The 12357-nt window shown below is 39.4% G+C and overlaps 1 protein-coding gene across 1 annotated transcript; it reads left to right on the top strand.

Moving 5' to 3' along the window:
- Nucleotides 1-334: 334 nt before the first annotated feature.
- On the top strand, nucleotides 335-11271 carry cdk8 (cyclin dependent kinase 8). The gene is made up of 13 exons (XM_028005581.1): nucleotides 335-787; nucleotides 4103-4178; nucleotides 4437-4547; nucleotides 6081-6221; nucleotides 7008-7065; nucleotides 7143-7274; nucleotides 7366-7509; nucleotides 8435-8504; nucleotides 8703-8775; nucleotides 8854-8951; nucleotides 9114-9192; nucleotides 9817-9975; nucleotides 10323-11271. Exons 1-13 carry the CDS (start codon nucleotides 660-662, stop codon nucleotides 10446-10448), a joined length of 1395 nt encoding a protein of 464 aa, XP_027861382.1. The 5' UTR covers nucleotides 335-659; the 3' UTR covers nucleotides 10449-11271.
- The last annotated feature ends 1086 nt before the right edge of the window (nucleotides 11272-12357 follow it).

The following is a 12357-nucleotide window of genomic DNA, read 5'->3' as shown; positions in this document are numbered from 1 at the left end:
AAAAAAAGCATACCCACAGCACGTTGCTGCCACCTACACCAAGACATGATTGTCCACCTTAACTTGAATCATCATTCAAGGAAAGGTAAACATATTTTGTGATTTTCATGAGATAATGTATTTCAGGAGCAATGCAACTCTTTTACGTGTTGAAAACAAAAGACAAGAAAAAATGAGTACATTGCAATGCCATAATAACGGAAAGGAAGAAAAGAAGAAGAATCGTTTAGACCTAAAAAGAGCCGACCAAATTATCCGGATCCCTGGGAAAAGCCAAAATTCACACCACCACAACTGCAAGGTCTGTCTTTACGACGTTTTTCGACACTGCCGTGCGTGAATACGCCGTCGTTACCGAGTTGAAGTGCGTCTCTTTGGAGCAGATACCGGCTGAGAGAAACGCAGCAGCAGGACAAAACATTTATTCGGGCTCGCTTTTCCCTGGACCAACTCCGTTCACCGCGCATCCCTCCTCTGGAACATTACATTTACCCCGATAGCTCGATGTGGAAGCTGGGTTAAAAGGAGAAAGGGCCACGCTGGGGAAGGCAACCAGCTGAAATACCGAACCGAGCTCGTTGGAGGAGCACAGTTGCCTCCCAAAACGACGCTTTAATAAAGGAAGGAGTTCACACACTTCAGGCCAAACAGTGGTGAAAATGGACTATGACTTTAAAGTGAAGCTCACCGGCGAAAGAGAGCGAGTCGAGGACCTGTTTGAGTACGAAGGATGCAAAGTGGGAAGGGGCACCTACGGTCATGTATACAAGGCGAAGAGAAAAGATGGGTGAGTTTAATGAGCTGCAGGCCTCCAGCCAGGCAGCCAGCACCCCTCCCTGCCTCCCTCTCCCAAAGACATTTAAATGATTCCTCTCGTTTTTCTCCCCTTCAAGAGGGCCAGGCTTACTGCTGCATATTCATGCAGACAATTTGAAGCTATGTGTACTGACTTACTATTGTGACAGGGGCTCTCCGTTCTCTTGTAAGGCATGCTTTTGTTTTTAGTAACATGTATTACTTGATTTATGACAGTGAAGGCGCTCATTTGGCAGATGCATATATGCTGATGACGTTTACCTATTTATGTTACTAGTTATTTTCTCTGCACATGAATTAGTGTGAGATTCTGACGCAATGATTACTTGAGTAAAAATATCACGGTATTCAAAAGTAGCCCTATAGTTTTCTGCTTTTACACAGATGAACACCTGAAACTAAGATTGCTAAATATATAGATTATATTTATTTAATTACCATTAGTCCCTAGCATGTCTAAGAAATATGTATAGATTTTTTTTTATAATTTTGAACCCCTGAAATAACTGCTTTAGCGATTAAAGCGTTTCCTTTCTTTTCTCTTCTTTTATTTTATTTTAGAAAAGAGGTTTTTTATATTTTCTTCGTATGTAAATTAGGGGGTGGGTTCCACAGGCACTAGAGACTTTAACATTTTCTTTTGTGCAAAATTGTTTGTACATAAATATTTTGGACACAAATTTTTTTGTTTCCCCTTTTCAATACATACATGGGAAGAAATGCATATATTGCCAGGAAGTTTTTGGTTTTTTTTAAAATTGCAGTTGCACTTTTTTTGTTTGTTTTTGCAAGATTGTTAATTCTCTCTTCTTTTTTTTTCTTTACAATAGTACCAATTTTCTATTGTAGAGTAAATTGGTGGATTTACTCTACAGTAAAAAAGGTTTTCATCTAGAGGAAAAGCGGTTAAACATGGCAATTCCTCACCCACAAATTAAGAGAGAAAACAATTAAAATGGGGCTGCACAGTGGCACAGTTGGTAGCACTGTTGCCTTGCAGCAAGAAGGTCCTGGGTTCGATTCCCGGCCGAGGTCTTTCTGCATGGAGTTTGCATGTTCTCCCTGTGCAAGCGTGGGTTCTCTCCGGGTACTCCGGCTTCCTCCCACAGTCCAAAAACATGACTGTCAGGTTAATTGGTCTCTCTAAATTCTCCCTAGGTGTGAGTGTGTGTGCATGGTTGTTTGTCCTGTATGTCTCTATGTTGCCCTGCGACAGACTCTCACCCGGAACGTAGCTGGAGATAGACACCGGCAACCCTCCCGACCCCATTAGGGACAAAGGGTGAACAGAAAATGGATGGATGGAACAATTAAAATGCTTGATATTCTGGTTATAAAATCACTTAGATTTGGCGGCACAAAACACACCAAGACTTTCTTTATTTCAAAAAAGGACATTAAGTACTTGAAAGGGGGGAGAAAAGCATAGCTAAATTTCGTCCAGATTACCCAGACTGGCCAAATTGTACCCATACAGCCAAATTTATGCGCAAAACACACTATAAACATCCACGGACCCACAATACAGCAATAATGTTTAAAATGATCTTATGGCTTTCAGTTAAAACAGAAAAGCATCAATTATCCCAATTTCCATTAAAAGTGAAATATTGATCCCTGCAGTAATAATAATGTTATCAATAACCACTGATGATTATTTTAGTTAATATATTTATGCATTAGCAAACATGGAACACAAACACACCTGCTAAATTTAGCAGTAGATTTAATTGTTTATTGTGCAAAATTATCCCTTTTTGAGGAACACCAGTATAACCAGCTGGTATTAGGATAATTCAACAATCTGCAACATTTAGGATCCAAAGAAACATTTCCGACCGTTTTCCAAGTTTGTCACAAACCACTAAAACTGCTTCTCTCTTAATATAGTAGAACATTATTTTTAGCAGATACGTGCATTTCTCTCCAGTTGCATGAATGATCATTTCATACATAATGTATGCCTAAAATCCTGGTAGATTTATAACAGGTGTTCAACATTCCCCAAAACTCAACTTCAGTGAATGTCGATGCTTTCAGCCTCTGTAGTGTTTAACTGGAAAACCCCTTTGGTTTTTCTCTTTCTGTTCGGGATTTTTTGTTGTTGTTGCTATTTCTATTTCTGTGTGTGTGAGAAACCACAATACGGCATTCCACCCGGCAATATTGTAACAGAGGCTGCCTTTGTGTTTAGTTCGGAGGACTCTGGAAATGTAAATATTGTGCTAATTAGCTGATTTGTTTTCTCCACGATTTTACACTTAACATACATTTGCATACATCTGTAAGAGAAAACCTGAAATGGGCAGAACATCAACACAATATGCCGTATGTTACTCTTTCGATTTAGTGAATTTTAATTTTTTCTATGTGATGGACTGATGGAAAATGGTGCATTATAAAGTCATTTGAGCTTTGCGTCATTTTAATGTCAACATTTTTAGCAAATCATAATCTGGAAAGTGTGGCTGGCATTCAAATCTACTTAAAAAAAAACGGTTATTTAAATGCCACAAGAGGACCAGCCCACAGCATGATTCTGCCATCAACATGTTTCACTGTGCGGACGGTGTGAGACTAAATAACTACACACCTCCTAGTGTTGGCCCACCACTTAGTGCGTATAAAGACCACTTAAAATAAAATTAAAGTCTGTGCTACAACTTTCTGCCTTTCAGTTATTTTATAATTGAACCCACCAATTGTTTGGGGAAAACCTAGAATAAATCTAAATGGATGCTTTCCAAATGTCTCCTGCTGTTTGTAATCAGTTTCTTTTGAGCAGACCGTAGCTGGAAGGAGCCCATGCAGGAGCCATTATCACAGCCTGGACTGTGGCACCAACAGGAACCACTAAATAAAGCTCAAAATGTTTAAAGATGTCGGAGTTGCCGCTGTTTAGGAAGTAAATCTGCTGTTTTTAGACCGACTCTGGAGAAGTCACAGAATTTGGGTTTATGAGAGGATTTGGGCCGACAGGGGGGGAAAAGGAGGGAATTTTAACCAATTCGTTCACGTACGAGAAAGTCCTCCTGCTCTGTTTGTGCCATACTAGCTGCCAGGCAGAGCCTGTTTCCTCTCCCCTTCTTATTGTTTAAAGTCTCAGAGGTGAGCTTGATTACACAGATCTGGAGGTAATGCAACTTGGCCTCTTCTCCCCAGTTCCCGTGCCAGCTGCTGCCAAGCGGCCTCGTCCTTCATCTCTGTTTGCGTATGGGTCCCTCTCTGGGGGCCGGCAGTATGGCCTGGTGTTGATGCTGCTCTGCCTCTCTCCCTGTGTTTGTAGGAAGGACGATAAGGACTACGCCCTCAAGCAGATTGAAGGCACCGGTATCTCCATGTCGGCCTGCAGAGAGATTGCAGTAAGAGTTGCTTCTGGTTTTCCTTTCGGGCTGTGAGGCTCACACAACTCTTCACTGCTGTAGTAAAATAATCACCTGTAATTAACAAGAACAATTGAAAATGGGGAATTAAAACATTAGTTGTCTGCTGTATGTTGTTTTTAAGTTACCATTTTCCCCAGGCATTCATTTAAATAATTACCAAGAACTTATTTTCATTGTCATGCACCTTTCCTGAGGTTGCTTAGATATTCCTCTGATTGGGTTTTTGTGCTGCAGCTGCTGCGGGAGCTGAAGCACCCTAACGTGATCTCGCTGCAGAAGGTTTTCCTGTCACATGCTGACCGTAAAGTGTGGCTGCTGTTTGACTACGCAGAACACGATCTCTGGGTAAAAATGTAAACTTTCATAAAGCAACATGTTGTGCGCTGCATATTGTGAACTGTATTTCTAGCCTTCATTCTGTTTTGACATTTTGTTGTTAGAAAATCTCGCAGAAATGTTGGTAAATGTTGTGATGACTTTCAATTTGTGATATATGATGCTTTTCTTGTTTCCTGCCTTTGTCATCTGTGCTTCCATCACTTTGTGTCTTTGAGCATTGTGAGCAATACCATGTGTGTCCAGTGTGAGCATCTTACACTGTGCGACTCTATCCAAATGATTAAATATTACATTAAGATGTAAATTCAACTTCACACACCTTGGAGTTTATCAGCCAACAATCATTGCCCTCCAGTTACACTCACTGATATTGCAGTGATGATGTACCTGCAATATATTATGCAGCCTTATATTTTATTATATCCATCCATCCACTCTTCATTCTTCTGTCATTTCCTTTTCCTTTCTTCTACCATCCCTTCATATCTTATCTTCTGCCATTGTCCATTCTTTCTCTCACTCCCTCTCTTCTTTCATTTCTTTTTTATTTCTGCTTTTGTTGCTGCTTCCCTTCCATCATTTATTCTTTCTTTCTTGTCTTCTCACTTTTATACCTTTGTATTTCTATCTATCCTTACTCCCCTTCTCCTTCCTAATGTATTTATTTACATCCTTCTTTACTTATTCCTTCATTCAGCTTCTTCTTTCCTTTCCCCCTATATTCTTCTGCCCATCTTCTTTCTTTTTAGCTTTATCTTCCCTTCCATTATTTCTTATTTTTGTTCTTCCTTTGTTTCTTTACTTTTCCTGCCTTCCTTTCTCCATTCTCCATTCTCCTCCCTTGTTTTTCTTTTTCATTCCTTCTCATTCCTTTTATCTTCCCCCATACCTTCTTTCCAAATTTTTCCCTTTCTTCTCTTCTTTCCTTTCTTCCATCTTCCTTCCAGTGCTTATTGCAGGGTTTACAGTTAGAGGTAGACCTCAATAGAAATACCTGCAGTGAACTCTTTTGGCATTTTAAAAATGAACTCTCTCAATTTGATTCTGGAAAAGTACAGAGCTGGAACATGAAGAATGTGTAGGAACTATGTTTCTCGCTCTCTTTTTTTTTTTGCATTTAAATAAACATTCTCAGCTGCAGCTTTTCACCCATTTTCCAATCAATACACATAACTGAATGAATGTTCAGTACCAAACCTCAGCGAAACACACACGCACACCCCCCTACACAGACGCACTCCCACACACACACACAGAAACCAAGATGTTCTCCACATTTGGTAGTTAAACCTCCGCTGCATTACAGGCTGCAGCTGCAACTGGCAGACTAGCAAAGCTGAATTAAATACCTCTTTCTGCCACATAGCTTCAACACTTACAATGCCCTTTGAAACAAGTGGAAACACATGGCACGGATATCAGTCCTGCCCATCTTCCCTGTAGCTAGCTTAATGTTTATAATTTAGTATGAAAAGTTTCATGTATTTAAACTCAAATGCCAACGCAGACTACATCAACTATTATCTTGTCTTCCCTCAGCACATTATTAAGTTTCACAGAGCCTCCAAGGCCAACAAGAAGCCACTTCAGCTTCCAAGAGGAATGGTCAAGTCTTTGCTCTACCAGATTCTGGATGGCATCCATTACCTCCACACTAACTGGGTGCTTCACAGAGACCTGGTAAGAGGGCTGGCTGTTTAGGTCAATCTGCATTCAATCAGTTAATTATTACATCATTAGGGTTGAAAGTGTTCATTTACTTACATAATTAGATACTAAACTTGAGGGTTTTTTTAATAACTCTGTGGAGATGATAATAATAAGGTTGCAACTAACAATTATTTTTGGAATTGATTATTCTGTAATTATTATGACAATCAATTTAATCTGAAGAAATTGGCATATTCTGCAGATTTTTCATTTTACCTTTTTTATACAATATTAGAAATTCTTAAATATGCAAATAAACAAATAATCCATTTTTTTAAATTGGAAAAAATATTTTATTGCCTAAATGCAATAATTTAGCATACCTTTTACTGAATTGAAACTGGGTGTGAAGATAAAACTATGCCACTTGAAGAGTTATGGGTAACTCATAATGACAGACAAAGGTGTTTTTATCTTAAATGTAAAATTTTGATATTTTCTACAGTTTTGGCTCAATTACTGCTATAACTATGTTTTGAGTCTGTGTACTACAGTTAGTGATTAACTACTACAGTAGTTGACGATCATTTCAATAATCGATTTGTCACAATTAATTCAATTAATCATCCTGTAGATAATAACAAATCACATAACAAATTTCAAATGTTGACGTTTCTTCATCAAGAGTTTGATGAGGAAACATCGTTTTTCCACTAGAGGGCAGCAACAAACAATACTAAATGTTGAACTTCCTCAACTAAACCAAACAAAAATTGGAATATTGTTTTAATGTTTTAATGCTGGTTTCGCCATCAGAAACCAGCCAACATTTTAGTGATGGGAGAAGGGCCAGAGAGGGGAAGAGTAAAGATTGGTATGTATGGGCTCTAAATACTCTGCTTATTGTTTTAGTTGACTTCACCTTCATCAACTAATTTATTCGTTTTGCAGCGGACATGGGGTTTGCCCGTCTCTTCAATTCACCACTGAAGCCTTTAGCTGACCTCGACCCCGTGGTGGTCACCTTTTGGTACAGAGCGCCTGAACTGCTGCTGGGAGCTCGGCACTACACCAAAGCCATCGGTGAGGCCTTGTGCTCTCCTTCTCTTGTACGTGTGCGACCAGCCGTATGGTGGAAAACTCTGGGTTAGTGTCCGCTCTGTTTTCCTTCCAGACATCTGGGCGATCGGCTGCATTTTTGCGGAGCTGCTTACATCTGAGCCCATATTCCACTGTCGTCAGGAAGATATCAAGACCAGCAACCCTTACCATCATGACCAGCTGGACCGAATCTTTAACGTTATGGGCTTCCCTGCTGGTGAGACCCTTCACACACCCTCAGAGAAAAATATTCCAGAGGAAATGACTATTTATTTTAATCATGTTATTGTGCCTTTATTCTACCTGCTTTGTTGTTGTTGTTTTTTTTTATCTGGGAAGAGATGTGATTAAGAAGATAGCATTTTCCATTCCTGGCTAAGGCTCGTTATTTCCTTAGGCTTTACTTGCTCTGTTTGGATTAATGTGGTCTTCAGGCTCTGAGAGTCAGTCTACAGTCCCTGCACATGATGCCAAGTCACAAACAGAAACATTTGCTGGCAGGGATGCATTTGGACCGATATTTTCCAGTTCACCTACCCCACCCATTTGTTATCGTTGCTGCTCTTTTTATTTAATACAGTACACCAGTTTGTATAAAAGTTACTTCTTGAGTCTTCATTAAAATTTGACCCCTTTTTTAATGTTGCTTGTAAATGGAGTGGGGTTTTAGCTTTAGTGTTGCTACAGTCTGGGAAAAGATGGGATTTGATTTGGGAAAAGTACTAGATTTGTGTTTTCACACTTAATTGTGTTCCCTAAAAGTTATGTCCACCCATCCATCCATTTTTGTCAGTTTCATATTTAAAATCTGACCACATATCTTCAATATGTTTCAGAATACCTGACATGTCAGATAAGTCTGACATGTCAGGTATTCATGGAATTTCATGTCATGTTTTCCATGATTCCATGATCGCGTTGATATCATGGACTTTGACATCAAATTCCATGTCAAAACATAAAATTTGACATGGATTATGTGTTGGAATCCTGTCACTTAAAAAAGCTAATTGTTGTTAAATCATTGCTTGTAGCTTGTCAAACTTTTTTTTACTTTTTGTCTGAAAAAGAGATGTTAATTTGTTCCATATCCTCCAGTATAAACAAGTGCAACCTTGCTTTTTGTTGTTGTTGTTTGACAGATAAAGACTGGGAGGACATTAAAAAGATGCCAGAGCACTCCACACTGATGAAAGACTTCAGGAGGAACACGTGAGTCTGCAAAAAAAACAAAAACAAAACAACTCTGTCCTAATTTCTTAAATCTAAGATCTAAAACAAAACCAGAGCAAAGCAAACTCTGTCTGCCGGGAAAAAGGCATTTGGAGTTACACATGTTTAACTATCTGTATATATGTGGTAAGTTGAAATAAGGGATTATTAATATATGTTGCGTCATTTCTTTCATAGATACACAAACTGCAGCCTTATAAAGTACATGGAAAAACATAAAGTAAAACCAGACAGTAAAGCATTCCACTTGGTGAGTTTTAACAAATCTGTCCAGTATAATTTTGATTTATCTGCTTGTTTCACATTAACGCCTATCTTTTCTTGACAGCTGCAAAAACTGTTGACCATGGACCCCATTCGTAGAATCACTTCTGAGCAGGCGATGCAGGACCCCTACTTTTTAGAAGAACCTCTACCAACCTCTGAGTGAGCTACTGAAGCACACACATCCACTTTATCGCTCACTTAACAGTCATTAGATAGACTCACAGGATGCAGAGACTTGAATGTGTCTCCTGGTTAATTAGATCTCACTCCTGGAAATAAGCATATTAAGGTGACCTATTTTCTTTGGCTTTTTTCTTCTAGTGTGTTTGCAGGCTGTCAGATTCCTTATCCCAAGAGGGAGTTCCTGACAGAGGAGGAGCCAGAGGACAAAGGAGACAAAGTAATATCCATTTAGTGTAGAGCCCTCTTCCATTCAGTTTACAGGGCCTTAGAAAAATACCCAGACCACTTGTATTTCTTTTCTTTTTTTTCTTCCAAATTATCGCAAACTTCTATATATATTTCATTGGAACTTTATCAGGCTGGGGAGGCAGAGTCTTAATCAGAGAAGCAGCCAAGAGGCCTATATTAACTCTGAAGGAGCTGCAGAAACACTCCAGCTGGGCAAAGACCCTAAACATACAGCCAGAGCTACTATACAATGGTTTAGATCAAAGCATTTCATGTTTTAATATGTCCTAATCAAAGTTCAGAGTTAAATCTGTGGCCATCCGGGGGAGACTTGACTGAGACACACCTCAAACTGCAGCCCCTTGTGGTTTTATAAAGATTACAGATGTTTAAATGCAAATGCAGGCCACACTTTTAGTTTAGTTTCAAAAAATATGTATATGAAAACTTCACAACTATGCACTACTTTGTTTTGATCAATACCATAAAATCCCAATGAAATGCATTGAGGCTGTAAAGTGACATGATATGAAAAAGTTGAAAGTTTTTCCACTCATAAGTTTTCATTGATGGCCAGATTCACATTTATAAAATCTTGTTTTGCGTTTTGTAGAAAAACCAGCAGCAGCAACAGGGAAACAACCACACAAATGGGGCAGGCCACACCGGTAACCCTGACAACAGCCACGCCCAGGGCCCGCCACTAAAGAAAGTGCGAGTTGTCCCACCCACCACTACCTCAGGTGGCCTCTTAATATCCTCAGACTACCAGGTGAGTTCTTATGTCCTGACATCACCATGACGCTCAGTTTCGCAAACATGCAGGAGATATTTTATATAGAACATGTAGGACATCTTTAGTCAGAAAGCCCCCCCTCCCCCCCGCCCCCTCACACCCTCAAATAACAGCTTTCTTCTTTTCTCACATTGCTGCTTTGAGGGATAGCTCTGGTCTCTGTCTTCAATTTATTTTCACCTCAAAAAAATACCGAAATTGCTATGTGACAAAAAGAAACCTCACTAACATCAGAAAGTTTCTAATTTCATGCAAATTGTTTTTACAAAGACATTTGGCTAAACCGAACCTTGTTTTATTTTTTTTTTTCTTTGACCCCACAGCGTTCGAATCCACATGCTGCCTACCAGAACCCTGGACCAAGCACATCACTGCCCCAAAGCAGCATGGGATACTCCTCTACCTCCCAACAGCCACCCCAGTACTCCCACCAGACCCACCGCTACTGAAACGCCCCTCCTTGCACATAAACACACGTATTTCTAGAACACATACACACACAGCTCTCACCACGCCCACCTGAATGAATGTACTGAGGGATGTGGGGAGACCTTCCCTATCAACCAGTCAACTAATCAAACCTACAGAGGGCGCTATATCTGCAGCAGTCTGTCAACAAACTCTACTTGTTCCAGACAACAACCATAAAACAAATCCAGTATTAGAAACACAGCATAGAGCCTGAGTCGTGAAGCAAAAAGCAGGAGGTTAAAAATAAACAGAAATGTTATTGAATCCAACCTGTTTCTGCTACTCAGACGTAATAAAACCGACCAAGAGTCTCTTGTGTCATCTCCTCTCCTCTGCGACTGACCCTCTTCCAGTGCACCCCTTTCCTGTCAAAGCTTGGATGAACCTGAAAGCTGCTATGTGACTGCCGGCCATGACAGATTCCCAGCCTTTTCCTCATTTCCGTGTTTCCATTCATGTGAGGGCTGAAATGAGCTGCTGGGAAGCATGCTGGGTTGGTGCGGATCTCCCGCATCCGTTGAGTGGATTTGTTTTTCTTTTTATTTCCAAAGGACGACAAAGAAAACGACAAGATTTTAGTAGTTTATAATTTAATCTGTTGTCATGGTTTCGTTTTCATGGCAAGAGCGGCTTGTCTGACCCAAGCACTCGGCCTCTTGCTGTGGGTTAAAGCCTTAGAGTACATGACGACAAAATCAACCAGTGGCATGGAGGAAGGCCGATTGAACATGCATTGTACTGTAATGTACTGAAATATTTTACATGAAACAAATATCCTGACAATAAAAGTGGAAACATTAAGTTTGGTGATCATTTTTAAGCATGCGTGGAAACGCATTATGTCCAAAGATGACAAGATACAAGACGAGAACACTTGGATTTTGTCTTTGCTTTAAAACAACTCTTCTTCTCAAAAGCAGGAAAGTTATTTCATCTTTGATATTAATTACGAATTTATCAGTCTTTAGAACCTAATTCCTAAATATCAGGGCACAACAAAGTAGTATGTTTTAAAACAGGGTAAATGTAGCTTTAGCTACATAGTATGATAAGTTTTTAAAGTCTGGGTATGTGGTCATGAAATTTAATATTCAGAAAATAAATATAAAGTTTTATCCAAAGTTTGGTGTTTTAAAGACTGAAAGCAATAATACAAGCAAATGAAATGATTGTAAAGTAAATTCAGGTGGGAGAAACCTCTTCCCAATTTTGTTTCGACATAAAACTCATCAAACCAATACTTATAGTGGGGAATAGATACTGTGCATCCTAGAACAGTGTAAACTACTTTCAGTGAACATATGTAAACTGTTAATGTACATTTGACCTCCAAATGACAAGAATGTCAGCAGATTAGAACAATGAAGCTTGTGTACAAGCAAGAGATCTCACTTTGCCCTAAGCTTTAGACGTGGATTTATGTTTGGAAAATCATGTTTGTTCTTCAGTCCCTGAAGTGACTTGCGGTTAGAGTAGCCGGAGTTTTACTCAAGTAAGAATTGAGATACTTCATGCTAATATTACTCAAGAGTATACAGTAAAACTACTCCTAGTTGTACAGTTTTTTCCCCAAAATGTTACTCAAGTAAATAAAATGTCCACTTCTGTGTGTGTGTCTACCAGCATTTCAGATCTCAAAATTGAATATTTGTTGTCTGTTACTGGGAAAATATCTTGAGGTCAGGCAGATTAGACGGAGAGAGTCTGTGAGCATCCTTTTTTACGTCTCAGTACAGACTTCCAATTAAATTTAGGTTTGAATTTGTCTAGAGCATTCTCACATATGCATATGTTTTGAACTAGCTCAGTTGCATGTCTTGCTTTATGTTTGGAGTGTTTACTCTGCTGAAAGTCAAACCTGTGCCACCATCTCAAGTATTTTGCAGC

The sequence above is a fragment of the Xiphophorus couchianus genome, chromosome 21, assembly GCF_001444195.1.
Source record: "Xiphophorus couchianus chromosome 21, X_couchianus-1.0, whole genome shotgun sequence".
In the NCBI taxonomy this organism is placed as follows: Eukaryota; Metazoa; Chordata; class Actinopteri; order Cyprinodontiformes; family Poeciliidae; genus Xiphophorus; species Xiphophorus couchianus.
Note: the sequence above shows the minus strand (reverse complement) of the source record. Positions and strands in the feature narration are given on the sequence as shown.